This window comes from Monodon monoceros, unplaced genomic scaffold (assembly GCF_005190385.1).
Source record: "Monodon monoceros isolate NGI ecotype Baffin Bay Population unplaced genomic scaffold, NGI_Narwhal_1 Super_Scaffold_13, whole genome shotgun sequence".
Lineage (NCBI taxonomy): Eukaryota > Metazoa > Chordata > Mammalia > Artiodactyla > Monodontidae > Monodon > Monodon monoceros.
In genome coordinates this window covers 34,231,247-34,253,396 of record NW_021703769.1, presented here as the reverse complement: position 1 = coordinate 34,253,396, position 22,150 = coordinate 34,231,247, and the positions used below count along the sequence as shown (strand labels likewise).

The 22,150-nt window shown below is 36.6% G+C and overlaps 1 protein-coding gene across 1 annotated transcript in view; it reads left to right on the top strand.

Moving 5' to 3' along the window:
- The first annotated feature begins 7,644 nt into the window (after positions 1-7,644).
- Positions 7,645-22,150, top strand: part of TMX4 (thioredoxin related transmembrane protein 4) — a 39,297-nt gene continuing 24,791 nt past the window's right edge. The window contains exons 1-2 of the mRNA XM_029221951.1: positions 7,645-7,946; positions 15,574-15,689. Coding sequence (XP_029077784.1) covers positions 7,762-7,946; positions 15,574-15,689 — 301 coding nt within the window. The 5' untranslated portion in view covers positions 7,645-7,761. The remainder of the gene's footprint in view (positions 7,947-15,573; positions 15,690-22,150) is intronic.

Sequence of the window (22,150 nt, the reverse complement as noted above, 5' to 3'; positions counted from 1 at the left end):
AATGTATTTGATAAAATTCAACCTCTGTTCTTAAAAAAATTTCTTAGCAAACTAGGGACCAACAGGAGTTATTTAATCTGATAGTGTCTACAAGTTTGTGTGACAGATTACCAAAACATAATGGCTTAAAAAACACATATTTATTATTTCATTGTTTCTGTGGGCCACAAGCCCAGGCAGACATACTAGAGCTCTCTGGTCACGGTCTCCCATATCTGAAATCAACATGTTGACCCCAGTGTTCTCATCAGGATAGCAGGGCCCCTTTCCAAGCTCATTCAGGTAATTGATAGAATTCAGTTTCCTTCTAGTTGTGGAACTGAGGCTCTCAGCTGCTCGAGGCCAGACCTCTCCACAGCCAGCTCACAATATGGGGGCCTCCTTCTCCAAGGCCAGAGGGAGAGTGTCGTTCCTTAGGAAGGGCTAAGAGTTTTAAGCCCTTAGCCCTTAGTAGCTTAAAGCCCTTAGTAAGGGCTTTAAGAGCTTTCAAATGATTGGAGAATTTAATGACATCTGCAGAATCCCTTCACCTATGCCATATAGCTTGACCTAATCATGGGGAGATATCTCATTATATTTACAGGTCCTGCCCACATGCAAGAGGAGGGGCTTATACAGGGTATGTACACCAGAGGCCACCTTAAAATTTTTTCTGCCACAAAACTTCAGACAATTTTTTTCCAGAACTGAGTTTAACAATTAAGTGTATACTAAATCTATATTTAAAATCGTTTGCAGCCATATGTCCCAGAAACAAGTCTTAGAGGGGAAAATATAAGAGAGACCAATTAAAATAGCACTTTAAAATAGAGTAATTAGGGACTTTCCTGGTAGCCCAGTGGTTAGGACTCCTGGCTTCCACTGCAGGGGGCACGGGTTCAATCCTTGGTGGAGGAAATAAGACACTGCCTGCCACGTGGTACAGCCAAAAAAAAAAAAAAAAAGTAATTAGTAGTATACATGACAAAAAAACTGTGTTATCTCTATGGAGAAAATCATAAAACTTTAGCCAAAAACATTAAATAAGGTGTATTTAGTGCTATACATCACTGATAGATTAGAAAATTCCATATTGTTAAAATGTTAGTTCTTGTAAATTGATTTATATATCCAGTATAATCACAATTTTAAAAATCTCAGCAGTTTTAGTTCGTTTGTTTTTAGGATTGGTCCAAATCAATTGATTCTAAAATATATATGGAAAAATAGAGAAATAAGACTATCCAAGTAAATTATGAAAAGCATAGACAAAGGCATACACTTTTCTCTACCAGATATCAAGGTATGTTATAAGATACACTAATCAAAACAGTATAGGATTAATGCAGCAACATGGATGGACCTAGAGATTATCATACTAAGTGAAGTCCGACAGTGAAAGACAAATATCATATGATAGCACTTAGATATGGAATCTTAAAAAGATGATACAAATGAACTCATTTACAAAACAGAAATAGATTCACAGGCATAGAAAACAAACTTACAGCTACCAAACGGGAAAGGATGGGGGAGGGATAAATTGGGAATTTGGGTTTAACAGATACTAGTATATACAAAATAGATAAACAAGGACCTACTGTATAGCTCAGGTAACTATATTCAATATCTTGTAATAACCAATAATGGAAAAAAATCTGAAAAAGAATACATATATCTATGTATGTATAACTGAATCACTTTGCTGTATACCTAAAACATTGTAAATCAACTATACTTCAAAGAAAACATTCAATGATGTGTGTGTGTGTGTCTGTGTGTGTGTGCATTCACAGCAACAGATGCAAACAGTAACTCAACACCAGGTACATCTTTATGTAAGGACTCACTTGAAAACATACATGTTCTTTGGTTATGTTTAAATTTTTTTTTTTTTAAGAAATTTAGTAAGTGCCCAAAAGCATGGAATTGAATCAAGGGTAGTATTTTAAGTTCATAAATTTGCAAAACACATACACACACTTATATCCATATATTTTAGAAGTATTTTAAAGTTTTTAAACCCCTATCTTTAGTATTTAAAACAATAAAGGGTAAGCAATTGTATTGAGTGGTAGTAGAGTATTATCAGTGTTTGCAGTGAGACGCTGGAGTCATCTTGCACCAGCTTGTAAGAGCCAACTGGCAAATTTTCAGAAATGCTTCTAGCTGGTGGATATCAAGTTGGTAGTTTGAAATCAGTCACATGGGAGTACTTAGCACACAAAAATTGGCAAACTCAACAAGTCTGGGCTTCTCAGCCTCAGGGATGTGGGTTGTTGTTCATTTACCAGCAAGTCACTGGCAGTTGGGCAAAATGGTGTTATATAGAATCTATCCTACTATGTTTCTAATTTTTAAGTGTTATGTTTATGCTTTAATAGTAAATTGTACTATTGATTTATGTGAAATATGGACTTTTAGTTATATTTTAGTCATATTTTCTCTTGTAAGACAAGCAAAATTGTTTTCTCAGCTTCTATCAGGAACATATAAGTTACTGCGTAGTGATTATCCCGAAGTATTTTATTAGGTAAAATGAGAAATGTTCAATTCTTGGCCTGTACTGTCTAATATTTAAATGCTTATCTGTGTCTAATTTTGGATTTCAAATATGATGACAAAGTGAGAGGAGCTTGAAATATGGACAAAAATTATACTTAGGAATATAAACTTAAGTTTATTAAATGGTGAACTGTTGTTCTTTACCTTCACTGAAATGTAAATAAGACAAAAGGAAAATTTTTTTTAATGCATGATTTAAGTACCTTGGGAAATATTTGGTTCAAATATCAAGAAATATTTACTAAAATGAGATTTGTAAAATGAATTCTTGTATAGATAACAAGAACTGATGATTTAGTTAACATGTTTTATTGCCTTGGAGCAGAGCAATAAACTCAATGGACATCTTTGTTCCTTCCCAGTTTCTTCTCTACGATAAAAGTAAATCTTGACTAACTGTGTTAAGTACACGAATACAGTTAGCCTGATTTCCCAACCTTCAAATGCCAAGACAACAGATATTTGTTCATAATAAACATGGTTTAGATTTTTTTTTAAGGCTGAGAGTTAAATTTGGGGGTTCTTATGCTTTCTTGTTATCAGGGCATCTTCTCCATCTGGAATTTTCTCTGCTTCTTTTCTTTGTCTGTTCTATTCCTATCAGAGGAGCTCTAAAGCTCAATATCTTCTGTGGCATTTTCTCAACCTTCCTATTCTGAAATGCTCTAGACCATTGAATACTTAGTGTTTTCTGAACATTATTTAACTTTTATTATGCCTCCTCATTAAGAATGGAGACTCATGCCTCTCTTGATCTCACAGAATCTAGCATAAGGCCTGCACATAATATATGCTCCATAAAATTTGCTGAATGAAATGAAGAAACCGCCTGGTATACTGCAATATCCAGGGCCTGGTGATTATTAGAGATTACCAAACATTACACATAATATTTATACTTGGAGTCCTTGATGGTTTTGTTTTCCCCCTTCATGTACAATTTGCCAGATTTGTAGCACACAATTGCTTTGAATAAAATTTGTGCCTCTCTCTTTTCCAGTTCCCATTTAATCCTACTTTAAAATTGACACTAACTTGCCAGGTCCCCAAATATCATGTAATCAGACAATATAATCAGAAAATGAGGGGGCAAGTAGTTACAGAAAGGGAGCTATTGTAATTAGAGTCCAGTGAAGACTTTATAATATTGGGGTGGCTGGTCCTAATCTCAGTTGACTGGACTCCAAGGGGAATCACAGGGAATTATCAAATAAACTGTATTTGCAACTATAAAATGTCCTTTTTCTGATCTGCAGTACGCAGGCACAGGTTTTCATACTCATCTGGCATTTGGATTTCTTCTTCTGTGGGTATTTATTTTCTTTTCTATTTTCCTTATTGGGCGGTATATCTTTTTCTTAATTATTTGTAGAACTTCTTGAATTTAAACCTTTGTGTGTTGTGTGCATTTCAGGTCATTTTGCTCAGTTTGGCTTTACTTAAAAATTGTTTTTATTGGGTGACAAATTTACCAGAATCCTTTTATGGCCTCAGTGTTTCTTGCGTTACTCAGGAAGGCTTTGCCATCAGATGATTATAAAAGTATTCCCCCAAAAGCTTTCCAAGAACATTTGTTATAGTATACTTTTTCACGAGTGGATCTGAAAAATATTTGGATATGTAGATTGAGGTAGAGATATTTTTTTCCTCAATGAGGAGGAAATTGTCCTAACACTACTATGCATCAGTCCAATTGCTCCCACCTATTTGAAACGCCATTTTTGGACATTATTAGTATGCATCAATATTCATTTCCCATGGATGACCACCCTTCCTATAAGTGATGCAGTCTTATGATTAGTTCTGGCCAGTGGACCATGAGCTGAATTGGGATGTGCTACTTCTGGCCTAAGGAAGCCAAAATCTCCTTGCGGTTTTTACTTTTCCCTTTCCCTGCTATGATCATGGGGAAGGTCTCGTGTTGAGGTGGCAGAGCCATAAGACTGAAGCAGCATGTATTACGTAGACCCTGCCTAGTGTTCAGCTTCCCCAGAGTCTCTTAGGCCAAAGAGGATTTTGCATGACAGAGAAAGGAACTTTATGAGTCAAGCCTCTGAAATTTGGGGGGTTGTTTGTCACTGCAATCTAAGTCTACTTTATCCTGTCAACTACACCACGTTTAACATATATAAATATCCATATACATATAGTTTTGTTTATTGAGTCTTTACTCTGATCCATTTTTCTATTTGCTTCTTCTTATACCAATACCTCCCTGTTTTATTGTAACTTTATAGCAGATTTAATACCTGAGAGAGCAAGACCTACATCATTGGTCTTTTTCAAAATACTATTGTCTAGGCTTAAGCATTAACTTTTTATGATAGATTTTTAGAATTCTAAATGAAAGAAGTTGGTTGGATTTTGAATCCTATTGCATTAGATTTACAGATTAACTTGGGGAAATTGACATCTCCACAAAGACCTCTAGCTTTTTTCATATGTCTTGCATGTTTCTTTCTTTCTTTGGGTAGTTTTTGTTGCTCTTGAATGTGATGTTTGTCTATATTACATTTTAAAATTAATTCTTACTGGTATATAGGAAGAGAATTGACCTGTGTATATATCTCTTGTATGCAGCTTTTCCTGAGCTCACTTATTAGTTTTGAAAAAAAATTAGTTGATTCTCTTTCCCCAGCAGGTGGTCCTGGGGTTTCTGTTTGCTGTTTCTTAGAGGCTTATCATGGCTCCTTTTGGATTCATTTCTAGTCACTAGCCTGGAACAATTCAGTTTATTTCAATCATTTATGGTTTCTTCTACCATCTGTTCTAGGAAGTGTCCTATTTAATAATTCTCCCTCCACCTCTTGTTCCTGTAAGGCATTTAGCAAATCTGTTTGTGTAATTAAATTCCTGTACTATTATTACTTTATGGACTAATTTTACAGCATTGTGTAGCTTATTTAATGTTTCCATACCAGTTTCTCCATCCTCAATAGGAAAATCAGTGCATATTACTTCTATAACTTATTACTATGGAGTTTGTAATCTGAATACAATCTCCTTATCCCTCATTGATTATCTTAGTAATATTAAGTCCCACATTGCCAATTTTATCAAGGTCTTTGCTTGTTACTATGTTTTTAAAGTTTCTACCATTGGAATATTTGTTGTTATCTGGCTTCCTTTTCCTACTAGGAGCCATGTGTTTTTGTGTAACCATAGCTGCCCACAGTGCCACCATTGGAAACTGCTCTAGGGACAAAAGTTCTTTCTCCCAGTGCCAAGGACCAATCTTCTATAAACTGTGATTCCATGCTTTAAACATGAAAAGGATTGAGCCCTGACCTAATTATCTAGGCATTATATTTATCTCATTTAATCTTTATAGCCACCTTATGCAGTAGGTTCTATTATTACCTGCATTTAAAAAGAAAATTTGGTGTTAACTGGTTTTAGCCCCAAGTCACATAGGTAGAAAGTGTCAGGCCAATGCCCTAGCCTAGTCTGTGCCACCCCACCACACACTTGCCCACACATGCTTGCTATACTCCTTCCTAGTGACCCTAGTCTGAAGGCCAAGAAATGCAATCCTTGAACACTCATTTTGTGTTAGAAGTAAGGAAGAGCTTCAGCAATGATACTCTCCTTTCCTAACTTTTCATTTTGCGAATTTTCCAGCCTACACAAAAATAGAATAGCAAAAATGAACTTAGCTTCAGCACTGATTGATGTTGTGCTACTTTTTTTCATCCATTTTCCTTCCACCGCCCCCAAATTTTATTTTTGGAGTAAAGAGAATTTTAGACATCATATTATTTCACCCATAAATATTTCACTATCTGTAACCAATAAAGGCTTCTAAAATATAATCATAACACCATTATCACACCCAACAAAATTAACACTAATTCCTTAATATCAGATCCTATTTTAAGAATTTGTTTTACCAATCATATATCATATACAAAAGCTACACTGAAAAGAATGATAGAATTTCTGTGTATGCCATTTCTTTCTAAAAACAAAATAAAATATTTCCCACTGAGTTTATAGGACTGATCTGTATAAAATAACTGACTTTTGGTAACATTTATTGCAAGGCCACTTTCCAAGTTTACAGTGGTTTGTAAATTTGGGTCTTACAGATAAGGGCTGGCTCCACACAGAATTGAGCAACAACTAATTAACACCTAATTCAGGTATGATCATCTCTGCCAGCAAAATTCATCTTTCTCACCTGTAAGTACTGATTGGAGATTGATCTCATGTGCCCTGCAATACTCTTAGTTGCATAGCTGTCTTTGTTGATTTGATTCCTGCCCAGACAGAAATCACACTTTTTCATGATATATTGACCACACTACCCAGTTTTATGCTTTTCACATCTAATGAATTCTTGTAAAGCAACACTTTGAAACAGCACACCCGACCTCTGATTTTAATTCAGTCTTACATACTAAGGGTGTAGTGATCTCAAGGTACAGATGCATCGAATGGGTATCTGGAAAGAGATGTGGAAATCATTTAAGGCCATTCTCATTTTAGATCTAACAAAAGTGTAGCCAAGAGAAGCGAGAAGTCATTTAATCGCAACTGGCACTATTCTTATTGACTCATTTTATCTGTTAGTACCCATGTTTTAAACGTTTTTTTGTGAAATTAACATTATTTTTGTAAAAAATACAATTGCATGGTCTAGTTTCATTATCTCCAATTAGGCAGTGCTACTTCATTATACACAGGCAAAGAGTACGTAAAATTTCCTCTCCCATTCAGTAAGAGATGCCCAACATGTCCTTTTGTTTTTCCATTCAGCAGTTTACTTGTAGTCCATTGCTGTTATTTTTGCTACCATTGAATAGGTGATGCATTTTTACTGGAGACGTTTCTCTTTAGAAAAAGCCACACGCACCAACCCCCCCCCCACACACACTTACTGGAGCCCAGGCACACGCCGGGCAGGCTCTAAGTTAAGCAACAACGGCTCATCTGTTTATTTTCAACGCCGTGGTCAGGAGGGGGAGGGCGGCCGTTGCCAAGGCAACCGACGCCCCGGGCAACAGCGAGTCGAGCCGGGAGGGGGCGTGGCCTCCGCGGCCCGGGCAGATAAGAGGCGGTGACTCCCATCCCATTCTCGAGCTGGGCTGGTCGGCGCGGTAGGGTGGAGGCGGGGCGGCCCGGTTTTTCCTCGCACTACTTGGGAAGGCCCGGTCCGGAGGCCGGCCGTACCCTCTGCCCCAGACCCTGCCGAGGAGCCTCGCTCCGCGTCCCGACATGGAGGGCGGGCGCCGTGGCCCGCTGCTCACGGCGCTCCTGGTCGCCTGGGTCGCGGCGGCGGCAGCTGCGGAGGCGGAGGCCGGCCCGGAGCAGGCCATGCTGCCGCAGGAGCGGAGCCTGGTGCGGCCCATGACAGCCTCCAACTGGACGCTGGTGTTGGAGGGCGAGTGGATGCTGAAATTGTGAGTGTGCCCGCTCGCCACACGGCCCTCGCGGCTGCCGCCCTCTCCCGCTACCGCAGTGCCTACTGGGCTAGACCTCGGGCCGGGACCCGCCCAGCCAGCGACCTGCAGAGCTGGGCCAGGCCCCCGACGCTGCGCATGCGCGCCCGGCCCTCCGCGTTGAGGGCTGCGGGTGTAGCGCATCCTCTCCTGCCTGACTAGTTCCCTATTTTGAGAGGAAGTGTTTTAGGGATGGGGTGGATGAGCGGTTTACCAAGGGGAGGAAGGAGAACAGAGAAATCTGCAAGAAAGTCTCTAGCTTTTGATAAAAGTGTATGTAGAGGGGAAAGGGCTGTCATTCAGTGACGCTTCTGTACAGAACAAATAACGTAGCACTGACTAGGCAAGGTACTTGTTGAATGAATGATTGCAGCATGGTGAAGGGCAGACCAGTCTGTACAAAGTATCTCAGTCTTCATTTTGAAGACCCGATGTCCTTGTGAAAGATAAACGGAAAGGTGGGTGCATTTGAAGTTTTAAAACAAGATTGCAAATAAATGTTGATATTTGCTATAGTTTTTAGAGGTAGAGATTTCTGGGTAGGTATCATAACTTAATTGTGCTAGTGTCTTAAAGAAAAGGATATTAATAAATTGCCCCTTTTGAACAATAAAAGGTACATATTGGATAGTGCCTTGGCTTGAGGAGAGGTGGGAAAATGCAGTTTTGAGTTAGGAGCAGGGAAGATTTATTCATTATAGTTTAAAATTTAGGAAGGAAGTAACCATTCGAAAGACGGCTTGAAATAGGCAGTGGGCAGATGTCTCAATAGGCTAGAGAGACCATCGTGGGGGGCTTGTAAGGAAAATGGAGAATGGCTGAAGAAATAATCACCGAGACCACATCTCCTTAGCCTGTGGTTTTCAGATGATACACATACTTGATTGCTAACATCTGTTAACTAATTTTACGTTGAGGACACAGACTTTTAACAGAATTGAAATTTTCCTTCATTTGTCTTAAGACTAAATTTTGATTCTTTGAATTTAGATTGCAAACAGATTATTCTATAGACTGAAAACCTCAGGCCCAAAAGTTGTAAGTCACTTAGTAGATGACATTGTTCAAAGAACATAATGCACAGTACTGTTTCAAACAAGTATTTACCTTTTGGTCACAAAGGGGATATTTTAGACTTCAAAGTAAAATGCCTTTGGTATCATAATAAATCAATGAAATTATTAAAGAGATCTGTAGACATGAAGCACTGATTAAAATTAACCAATTAACCGCTTTGAATAGAGATGAGGTCATTTTCCATTTAAGAGAGAAAATTTTAAAGTAAGCATGACAGGACTGTCATGTTTGTAATAATTGCAAGAGTTTTAGAGAGATTGTTTTATCAGCTAGTAGTACAGAAAGTTGTTTTTTAAGTAGGTGCTTGTACAATGGAGGTTTTCTAGATGTCAGTTTTCTGATTAAAACCGAGTTTGTGTATGTGCATGATGAAGGTCAAAGCAGAGAAGACTTGTTATGTTTAATGGCCTCAACTCCTTTATAGTTCCTTTTGGAGTAGCTATGTTCTTATTTTTCTTTTTTTAAGTAAAAACTGAGAACACTAAAGCTCAGGTAAGTGTAGGCCAAGTTAAGATTATAAACAAGCAACAGCCAACAACTCTTATGGCTATGTTGATGGTTCAAATTTTACTTCATAAATGTACAAGCTGAGGTGTAGTAATCAATTGTTGTAAGCTTGCTATGTGTCCATTGTATGGAGTTATGTTTGGGCTCTGGTTCAGGATGATACTTGTAACCGAAAGTAAGCTGTGTAGACACTTGAGATCTTCTTAGAAGTTCTCTTTTCATCGAGTACACTTCAGAATAGGTTGATATGAAGTGCAGCTAGAAAGGAAAGAACCATTACCTCCAAATTCCAGAAGCTAAGTGCTTGTCCTGAAGAAAATTGTGGGTCTTTATTTGTGATATTCCTCCTCCCTTTGACAAAATCCAACACTTAAAAAAAATAAAATTTATATCTTCAGTACCACTATAAGCCTACTATAAATTTCTAGAAATTCTTTCAAACATCCAGTAAGTTATCAGATTTTTTTTTCTGGTGTCTATAAGAGGAAAACAAAATGTGTTAATACTTGCTCCCATGTTAGTACTTTGTTCAGATGAACTGGTCATAATAAATGGAGATTTTTAGGGATCCACAGGTGATGATATATTTAACTTCTCAAAAGAAGCAAGTTAGGAGGCTTTCTGATAATATTAAAATTTTAACATTACTTTGAATGACAGTTCTTGTTCATTTGTTTATATGCTACCTCTCCTCTGGGGACTTTTTCTTTTTGATCCCACTTCGTACAAAGTTCCTATAATACAATTCTTGGTTAGATTGGTATCAGTAATTTATTTTGATGCACATAGCAGTGTTTGCTCTGAGACATGAAAAGTCCTTAATGTAAAATTTAATTTGTTATGTTTTCTTTGACTTTCAAACACTTTTTTATATTCTTGCAATTGAATTTTCAATTTTTAAAAAAGCACTTCTCTGTTAAGGAGAAATATCAGCTAAAACTATATTTGCAGTAATTCACATTTTTATTCTGAAACCTTTTAAAACCTGAAAAATTCTCCCATTACTATTAACATTTTCTTTAATTCTGTGGATTTTTTATACACTCAGTTTTTCTCTTCTTATTTGCTTTCATACATTCTTTTATACTTTTTACCCCTGTTTCTGCCATGTCTCTATAATTGGTTTGCTGTGCTTTCTTCCTCTTAACCTCTGTTGAAAAGTTTGTCCTTTCTTGGGTTAGGGAAGATTATCTAATCTTTAAAAGACCTTCTGATATTTTCTTTTCTCTCTTTCCATTGTTTCATACTGTTCTTCCTTCAGTTGCTTTGTAACCTTTTGCTGTTTTAAACACTTGCTTGGTTCCCATCATATCAGTGCTTGAGAATACTACTTTTGTTCTTTTGAAACACAAAAATATACAATATAATGCTGTTCTGGTGGCTTTTTTACCCCAAAGACATAAGTAGATATCTACAAAGCTTAATTTTGACCCACATACTTTAAACTGATATCTAGAGGAAAAATATGTCTTTGGGTTAAAATATCTAAAATATTTATCTCTAAGGAATAGAAATCTTTATAAAGCAATACTTTTTCTGACTTTGTTCTTGGGATGATCATGTTTCAAAATTGAAACTAGTCATCTGGTGATGGAGAAAAGCCTCATTTATTTCCCTAGGATCTCTTGGTTTTAGCGTTGTTTTTCTAGTATCCTTCTTATACTTGGAGAGAACATCATTGCCTTAACTTGCCCATATCAAATAGTTATAATTTCTTGCAGTTTCATCGATAGTGGTGATTTGTTGATTGAATGTGTAAGAGATAGTCATTAAATGCTTGTTATGTGTCAGGTTCAGGGTTGGGGACTTGGGAGGATGAAAGTGAATAAATTACATTTCTTGATCTCAAGGGACTGGCATGTCTGCTGGGCTGTGAAGGAAATAAGTAGCATAGGTAGCATTTGTTTATTTAGCAAATGTTTGTTGAATGCTTCCTCTCTTGAGCATTCCTCTGTGGTTCTCACCAGGGTACTATTACCATTTTGAGTTGGACAGTTCTTTGATATGTGGGGATGGCTCACACATTGCAGAACCTTTGGCATCCCTGGCCCCTGCCCATAACATTCTAGTAGTCATGTGACATCAAAAATATTTAAACCTCCATCCCCTATACACACTTCCAAATGCCTCTGACTGGAAACCACTGCCTTAGGTACTGTTATGGGTAATTTAAAAGCATGCAAAAGAGGAGCTTATAGGCTAACATAGAAGTATTTGATTTCACATTGTTTCCACAAAGGGTAATCATCTACATCTTCTCCATCGTCATCATCATCACAGTAAATAGTTACATTGCTAACATCGGTGTAAGTGATTCAGAATGCCCTCTTTCAGAATTTGAGCATCCCAGAAATCTGGTGCAGAATTATTATTCTCATTAACTAAAGGAGACGAAAACTTCGGAGGTTAAAGCTTTAACCCATATCCTTAGTAAGTGGTGGGCAAGGCCAGAGCTAGAATGCTGGCCTGAGTTTTGCAATCCCCAGTGCAAGCAGAGGAGAGTAGTTGTATAGTGGGGGAGCCTGGAGGAAGGCACAGAGCCTGGCTGACTCATGCTTATGCTTTCAGCTGGCCTGCACCCTGACCCATATAAGAGGAGGCCTTTTCCCTATGGGATTCAGAGGTCCACCCATGACTTAGCATCTCTGTAATTTCTGCAAACTAAGAACATCGCTTTGAGTTCATTCCTGACACTCCTTACCATTCATACAGGTGCCCTGCCTTCTCTGTACCCCAACCACCCAGGAAAATTCTTTCTTGTTTGTATCTAGCATGACCTTATCACAACTTATAATCAATTTATATGTTTTTGTACTTGGTTTTTGTCTTACTCCTCCTCTAGATGATAAGCTTTTAAGTAGAGGAACAAAGTTTTTCCTCCTCCTGTTTACAGAACCTTAATAACTGTCAAGTTCTAGGTGTTCAATAAATACTTTTTGACTCAGTGAATGAATGAATAATAGACTTTAATTGTTCTTTAATAACGAGCTAGTATATCACTGAAGGAAACAGCTGTATATATTTTCTTAGGTACTAAGGATAATCAGTATCACCTCCCCTTTGTTCATTGATGTAATAAGTATTTACTGTGACCTAGAATGTGCCAGGCTCTGTTCTAGGTACAAACAATGCACCAGTCACTGCCTTCATGGAGTGTTCATTCTAGTGAAATTTCTCTAGCAGGTGTCATGGTAGATCCTAAATGACTATCTTTTAGATGCAAAAGAATACTAATAGTTTAAAAAGTTGCAACAACAATGGACCAGTTCCCACTTCTGAGACTCAGGGCTGCTTTATCTCCGTCACCAAAAGAACACACTAGGTTAATGGATGGCCTTGGTACATTCCAGCACAATAAACTCTGATTAAATCTTAGCAATAATGGCATTAACAGTGCCACAGACCAGTGGGTAACAGCGACAAAGAAAATGGAGTATCTAAAATTACCTCAGTGGCATTTGTATATTTTGAGGGTCAGTTTCACGAAAATCCCTATTTATATAATAGTCTGTCTAGAGATTAGGGACTAGGATTTTTTAAAATGATGAAATTTGCATGATTTAATCATTACTGATATAGCAAATATGTTGTATGCAGAAACAGTTCTAGGGAAACAAAGCAAAGAGGATCAGAAGTTAATTAAACTGTACCTCAAACTTTCTTCCTTTCTTTTGGTAATGTCTTTCTTATTCCTACTGTCTGTCTCTCTGTCTTTCTCTGTTGGATCTTATTTTCCTTGGACATTTTTATCACACAAATACCTCCATCTATGTTCCTGCTCTGTGTGGTCTGAGGTGACTGTCAGCAAGTCTCTCTGAATCTGCCTTGTTGCCGTACAACAGTGAGGCCATAAGGTTCAGATGAGCTAACGCATCATAAAAATGTCTCTGAAACCAGGCGTATATTACAAATGTCATTTACATTAATGATTTTCTTAATATGTGCCTGCTTTACATGTGTCGTCTGATCTTTCAATAACCTTCTAAGGTAGCTGCTGTTATTATCCCATTTTATAGTTGAGAAAGCTGAGGCATGGAGGGATTATTAACTTGCTCAAAGACACATGGTTAATTTGTAATTGGTCTCTCTGATGCCTCTGGCAGAACTCTTATCCAATATATTGAAATGCCTATTGAAATGTACTTAATAATAAAATGTTCCTTTTTTCCCTAGAGTTTACCAACTGCTTGCCCCAGTTTCATCTGCCATTTGGATATTTAGAAAATATGTAGAAAACAACTATTTTCTCAGATGAAGAATATAATTTTCTTTAAAGTTTGTTCACTTATGTATTCTGCAAACATTTATTGAGCACTTACTCTATACCAGGATGTACTTTGCCTTGGAAGTGTAGGTGTACAGTGTTTATAGAAAAATCCACATTCAAAGATGTCATGTCAGCAGATTGTTCTTGGACCATGTTCTCTGGTCCATGTCTCCTGGACCTCAGGGATTGGACAGTGAGCTATAATGGGACGATTAATGACCTTTTAGAATGATCTTGGAATTGGCTATACTAGTCTTTTTTTTTTTTTTTTGCGGCACGCGGGCCTCTCACTGTTGTGGCCTCTCCCATTGTGGAGCACAGGCTCCGGACGTGCAGGCTCAGCAGCCATGGCTCACGGGCCCAGCCGCTCCGTGGCATGTGGGATCTTCCCGGGCCGGGGCACGAACCTGTGTCCCCTGCATCGGCAGGCGGACTCTCAACCACTGCGCCACCAGGGAACCCCTATACTAGTCTTTTTTAAAGATAGAGCTAGAGAGGGCCAGCCTTCTACCTCTTCTCTTTGCTTCCATCGTATTCTTCCCTGATCCATTATCCACAGAACTGCTGGGTGCATTTTACAAAATGTGAATCTGATCAGAATTCTCTTACCTCTTTAGGGCTAACCATGGAGCTTCAAATAGAGTGCTAACTCTTTATACAACTTTAGTTAAATGCTCAGTACTCTGCACCTTCACACACATTGTTCTCTCTGCTTAGATTAGAACATTCCTTGATCCCTCTCTGACTGTTACTCCTCCTTTAGATCTTAGCACAGTTGCTTCTTTCTCTTTGGGCCCTTCTGAGATCACCCAGCATCTGAGTGTCTCTATACCATCTTTTCTATACTCACATTTGCCACCTGGTTTGTAATTACCTCTTTGGACTGTATACTCCCTAAGGAGAGGAGGCACATGTGTCTTGTTCACAGCTATAGCCCCAGCTTCTTGGCTGGTGCTCAGTTCATGTTTATTGAATGAAAAAAGTTAATGTAAAAAGCAGAGTTCTGATTGAAGACACAGGTTCTTCTAATTCTTAAGTGTCAGGTAGAGTTTGTTTAGCCTATAGCTTCTGCTTTCTTTCTCGAAATAGTTCAGAACTGCCACAGATCTTTGGAAATGACTCACGTTCTTGGGGACCCACTAGCAGATCTTGTGGTCTTTGCTCATCAGATTTGTAGCTTTGATGGATTTGAAACTGGTTTGGCTAGTTTAGGGGTACCCTTGTGAAAATTGTTCTCCTTTAGTAGCACTTTCAAAACAGTGTGCACCCTCAAATATCAAAAACTATCTGGAAAGTGATAAAATTTGGGTTGATTGTAGCAATAACATTGAAATAAAATACTTTAAGTATTATAGTAATTTGTGAAAAATCTTAAACTTTGGCTAATTTTTTCCCAGGGAATTGATATTCCTCCTGGAATATATATATAAATATATATATATATAAATATTATATACTTATAATATATAAATAATATAATATTATAATATAATAATATGTATTTATAATATATAAATAATATATAAATATAAATATTATATATTCATAATATTTATATTAAATTCTAGGAGGGAAATGTGCTTCTGTTTTTCGTTGTCTAATGACTTTGGGAAAACTTGCTTTTGTGTCTCCCTTTAGTTAAGAATTTATTTTGTCAATTTAAATACTCTATTTCTCTATTTTGTTTTACAGATATTTTTCATGTATGTATATTGATTAGCTATTATTCTTTTATAGTTATGCCCCTTGGTGTCCATCCTGTCAGCAGACTGATTCAGAATGGGAGACTTTTGCAAAGAATGGTGAAATACTTCAGATCAGTGTGGGGAAGGTAGATGTCATTCAAGAACCAGGTACTGTAAATGTTGAACATTAAATGCAAAAGTTAGTTGCTTTTAATTTTAATTTTTTCAAGCATTCAGAAAAGTTGGAAGACCAGAATATTGATTACCCATGAACTGACCACCTAAAATCAAGATAATATTTTAGCATATCTGCCATCTGTCTGTGTTTGTATTTACACATACATATGTGTATATATTTATATTTTTATTATTTTTTTGCTAAGTCATTTGAAAATAAGTTGCAGACATCATGAGACTTCACTCTTCAATACTTCAGCATATTAAAATCTCCCTAATTATTTCCCACATGACTTTTTATAGTTTTTTAAACCAGGATCCAATCATGGTTCACCAATTACATTTGGTTGTTATGTGTTCTTAGTCTCTGTCAATCTAGAATAGTCCTCCATTTTTCCTATGCCATTGATATTCTGAAGAGAACAGGCCAAGGATTTGCCTAGATGTTTCCTTATGGTGACATTTAACTTGTTCTTATATTTTCTGTAAACTTAAACTTCAGTGTAAATGCATAATTTGGATTAGACATTTATGGAAAGGTGATGCTGTGACTTTATATTGTATCCCATCGTAAGACATGTACTGTCACTATTAGTGATGTTGAATTTGAGCATTTGGTTAAGGTGATGACACTAAACATCTCAGTTGTAAAGAAAAGACCCCACTTTGTAGCTGGAAAGTAATCTGTGGGGTGATACTTTAGGCTTTTAAGATCTGTAATGATCTTACCTGAATCAAATATTTTATTAAGAGCTCCAGAATGGTAAATTTCTAATTCTGTCACCATCTACATTTATTAGTTGTTAATGATATAATTTTTCAAAAGAGGGAGATAAAGGAGACTTTAATTCTGAAAAGATACAGTAAATTTGTATTTATAGTTTAAAAATAACTTTATGTAACTTTGTGTATTATATATAAATTGAGAAAAGTTGGGTTTTTATGATTTAAATCTCAAATTTGACTATTTTAAAACTTTATAAGTAATTGTTTTCCTATCTACATTTAATTTCTACCTATTGCATCCTTTCACAAGGGGGAAAAAGATGGTAGGTGTGGAAATGTAGCTATTCCTTCTCTGTAATAACTGAGTTCAATAAACACAAAATAATGAATTACCAGTTACTGGGACAACAAAATGAATGATGTCCGTTAAGATCTATGTGTTGACAAACCCATGGAGAGAGATTTCTGCTACAAGCCATGAGTCCTCAAGCCTCAACCTTTTTAAGCATTTAAAACAAAACCACTTCTGCCTCTCTGCTATTTAGAGATGGACAGTTATAGTTATTAGTTCATGATTTGGGCTATTATAATTAGTTTTCCTGCTTGGAGGTCAAATCATTGCAATGACATATCTGTGGTAAACTTGTTTTTGTGTTTTTAATAGTTTGAGTCCTTGTTAATTTGTGGGCACCAGACACATTTTATGATGAGTTTCTTAGACATGCAGCCGGCCTATTCTCATTTCAGCCTTTTGGCATACCTGCTGTGAATTCACAGCATGATTTGAATTAAACGAATTAAAGTTAGCTTTGTGATGGATTCACAGATCTAAAGTCTAACTGAATACTGTCTTTCCTCCTAAAATGTAGACTTATAAACTATTTTTCCATTGTGAATGGATGAAATGCTTTTTCGATAATGAAGTAAGAGAAATTGATTATGACAAAATATATTAAAAGCAAATTTATCATTGACTCATAGTATTTATATAAGTGTAAAACCTTTTCAAAGAAGAAGAAAAAAAGTCTTTGGTCTGATGTCCTATGAAACTAGTGAAGAAACAAAGTCCAAAAAACAAAATGTGGTTGTTTTGTGTCTTAGTATTTTTAAAGTAGAGGCTCTAGAATTCTTTTAAATGATAACAACTGAAAACCTGTAACTGATAAGTAAAAATTAGGAGCCAGAATTCTACACACATGACTGAGTGGCCTAGAGAATATTTCACTTTAGATTATTTTATGTTTATAAAACTTTTATGTTTATAATTTTACTTTAAATTACAAACCTAATGCTTTCAAATAATATTTTAATAGCATTTAGAAATAATATGTTTATGCAACCAATTTTTGAGTTGATACCATGCACCAGACCCTGTTCTGGATAGCAGTGATACAGACGAATGATGCAGGTAAATAATGGTGCAGGTGAATAAGGAAGAAAAGACCTGGCTCCTCATTGAGCTTACATTCTAGTGAAGGGGATAAACAATCACAAAAGAAAACTGGGAAATAATGTCTGGTGGTAGTAAGGTCTATGATGAAAAAGAAAGCAGGGTAAAAATGTAGAAAATAGTGGGAGCCACTATTTTAATAGGATGTCCAGGGAAGGGCTGTTTGACTGTAGGTCTTGACAAATTAAGGAAATGAATTTCAACAAGGTTTAGGGGAGGAGCATTCCAGGCAGAGCAAACAGCATGTGCAGGTAGGAGTACTTGGCTTATTTGAGAAACAATATGGTAGCCAATGGGGTCCTTGAGACAAATGGGACTGGAGAAGGAGCTAGGGACCAGACCATTTAGGCTGTTGTTGGCCATGGCAAGGAGTTTAGGTTTTATACCAAGTATGATAGAAAGGAAGCTACTGGAAGGTTTTGAGCACGGGAGTGACATTATTTGATTCATGTTTTAAAAGTATTCATTTGGCTATGTGAAAAATTGTCTGTAGGAGGTCGGAAGTGTAAGCAAGAAGAGAAGTTCAGAGGTTAATGCAATAGCCCAGAGTGGAGAGGATGGTGGCTTGCACTAGTAGCAGCAGTGGTAAGTGACTGGATTGGAGATACGGCATTTGGGTGGAATATCCTAAAGGATTTCCCAGTAGATTGGTTGTAGCACTTGGTGAGAGGAAAGAAGATGGAAGAGACTGAAGGAGGATCAGGTTTGGGACAGGGTTTAATTTGGAGATGTTTCATAGAAATCCAAATAGAGGTGAGCTAGAGATAGGCATTTAAGGATCATCAGTGTAGATGGTATTTGAAGCAAAGGGACGAATTGAGATTACCTAGGGAGTGTGTGCAGAGAAGTGTTCTGTGGATTGAGAACTGGGGCATTACAACATTTAGAAGAAAAGAAGTTCCAGCAGCAGAAAAGGAGAAGCCAGTGAAGCAGGAAGGAGATGGAGAAGTATGGGGTCCTGAAAGCTGAATGAAGAGAACATGCCTTATGTGGCAAACCTCTGGGGCAGTTTGTCCCTATTCTTGGAAGCTATTTAAGTATTTACTTCATTTTTACAAAATCTTACCTCCTGAATGAGTGGGAAACCGTCAAAATGATATTATTTTCCCCAGGGCTGAGCTCTTTACTAGATATTTCTGTATACAGATTGATATTTGGGTACAGATCTGCATTACTGTATCTTTCATCAGGGCTGCTGTGCACAGGAGTGCTAGTTAGGGATAATTTCATTTCTTTTTTAAAAAGAAGGGAAAGCAAGAATTTTTGAGGTGTTAATGCATACTCTTTAGTTATGCCTGTAACTGTTCCATTGGTATATCTAATAAGAGATTTTTTAGGTATTTGAAATAGAAAATAAGATTTCAGGATTATAAAGACACTGCATTTTTACAGCTGAGATGTAGAAGTCAAGGAGAGCACAGGCCTTAGATTAGATTGCATTATATTGCCTGTTTAATACTGCATAGGCCAGATGATGTTTCAGTTGAGATGACTTTGGAAAATTAAATTTAATGAGTATATACTTGAACCTTCTGTTCCATGTGGATGAGCTTAGTTGTCCAGGACAGGAAAAGAGCAGCTGCTCAGAGAACACCCATGGCTGTTGCACTAGATGAGAGGTAAACCAGACCCTTACCGTGGTCAAGAATAAGTGCTGTCTTTAAAGCCACTAATTTATTATAGAAGACAATTTAGTTTACTGTACTTTAGTTAGTGTTGATATTTTAATTTTATAATTGTAAAACTTAGTCTTTTGTATTCTATTATACTGACAACTTTATTTCAATTTCAAAGGTAAGATTAGTTCTACTTTTTTTTTTTAATTGTTTTCCTTCTACTTCTCTCTTTGGTGATAATAACTAACTGTGGAATATTACTCAGCCATAAAAAGGAATGAAATTGGGTCATTTGTAGAGACGTGGATGTACCTAGAGAGTGTTATACAGAGTGAAGTAAGTCAGAAAGAGAAAAGCGAGTATCGTATAGTAACTCATACATGTGGAATCTAGAAAAATGGTATAGATGATCTTATTTGCAAGGCAGAAATAGAGACACAGACGTAGAGAACAAATGTATGGATACCAAGGGGGAAAGGGGTGGGGAGGGAGGAATTGGGAGACTGGGATTGACACATATGCGTTATTGATACTATGTATAAAATAGACAACTGCTGGGAACGTACTGTAAAGCACAGGGAACTCTGCCTAATGCCTGGTGGTAACCTAAATGGGAGGGAAGTATGAAAGGGAGGGGATATCTGTATGTGTATGGCTGATTCATTTTGTTCTGCAATGTAGGCTAACACAACATTGTAAAGCAACCATACTCTAATAAAAATTAATAAAAAAAAAAACCTAACATTTAGCAGCATTTACTTCAGCCTGTAATTGTGTTAAGCACTTACATACATTTTAGCTTCATTATAATCCTAGGAAGAACAAACTATTTATATATTATTACTCATAAAACTGAGGCTCAGAGAGGTTAAGTAACATGCCTAAAATAACACAGCTAATAAATGATAGAACAAAAGCTAGTAGCTGTCCCCATTTTCTTAATATTAAATTTAAATAATTTCTGTTGTGCTTTTGCATATGAAATTAGTTCCCTGCCATAAATTTTATTTCTCTAATCTTTAATTCTTCTTTTTCTTTTGCTATATGTGTTTAAGATAAGCTTGCTAATAAGAAATTAAAATTTTTTCTGCATTTTGGATTAATGTCATTTTATGCTGCAATGCAGTCTTCATTTTAAAGTGGAAGTTACCCTTAAAGTATAAAAGGTACCGTAGAAATTTTGGGATGTCTCCTTAAGTATTTGAGGTGTGCTTGTTTCTTCCATACTTTCTGAAGTTTGTGTCAGTGAACCATTATGCAAACCTTGAAATGAGCTGCTGCCCTGTTATAATTCTTTAATATCTATACTTGTTTTTAAATCATAAAGCCACAACCTTACATGGTGCTTCTGTGTTCCAAGGTGGTCATGGTTTAACTTTTCAGGTGATGAAGGTCTCCCTTAACATTTCATAGTATCAGTATTAAAAATTAGAAGACATTCATATCAAAAACTATAAATTTCTTATACCCTTTAATGTAGCCATTTGGGGAACAAGTGTGCTGTTGTACCGTCTAGCCTGAACGAGAAAGATGCAGAAATCTCAGAGACCATCCATCACTGTGTTTCTTTTTTATTTTCGCATTGATTTTCATGGGTGCATTTATTTATAAAATTTTAAGTTATGTTATCCAAAATAAGGCACAATTTCCAAAGCACTTAAGACTAAACTAGTGTTTGTTACATCTTTATTTTATTGTAACTTTGAATCAGAGATTTAAATAAAGAAATTAATAACATTTATTAAGTACTTATATGTCAGACCCTGTTTTCTATGTGCTATATAAATATAAAATCACTTAATACTACAATACTGCAAGATAGAAATTGTGATGCCCATTTATAATAAGAAAACTAAAGCCCAGAGAGTTTAAATTAACTGTCTCATATTAAAAACTAAGAGGCAGAAGTGGAGTTTAACCCCAGGTAAGCTGGCTCATGAATCTGGAAATTCATATTGTATAATTTAATGTGTTTTATGAACTATTTTTTTTTATACAGCAGGTTTTTATTAGTTATCTATTTTATACATATTAGTGTATATATGTCAATCCTGATCTCCCAATTCATCCCACCACCACCCCCGCCCCGCAGTTTCCCTCTTTGGTGTCCATACATTTGTTCTCTACATCTGTGTCTGTTTCTGCCTTGCAAATGGTTCATCTGTACCATTTTTCTAGATTCCACATATATGCGTTAATATATGATATTTTTCTCTTTCTAACTTACTTCTCTCTGTATGACAGTCTCTAGGTCCATCCATGTCTCTACAAATGACCCATTTCGTTCCTTTTTATAGCTGAGTAATATTCCATTGTATATATGTACCACATCTTCTTTGTCCATTCGTCTGTCAATGGGCATTTAGTGCTGCAGTGAACATTGGGGTGCATGTGTCTTTTTGAATTATGGTTTTCTCTGGGTATATGCCCAGTAGTGGGATTGCTGGGTCATATGGTAATTCTATTTTTAGTTTTTTAAGGAACCTCCATACTGTTCTCCATAGTGGCTGTATCAATTTACATTCCCACCAACAGTGCAAGAGTGTTCCCTTCTCTCCACACCCTCTCCAGCATTTGTTATTTGTAGATTTTCTGATGATTCCCATTCTAACTGTGTGAGGTGTTACCTCATTGTAGTTTTGATTTGCATTTCTCTAATA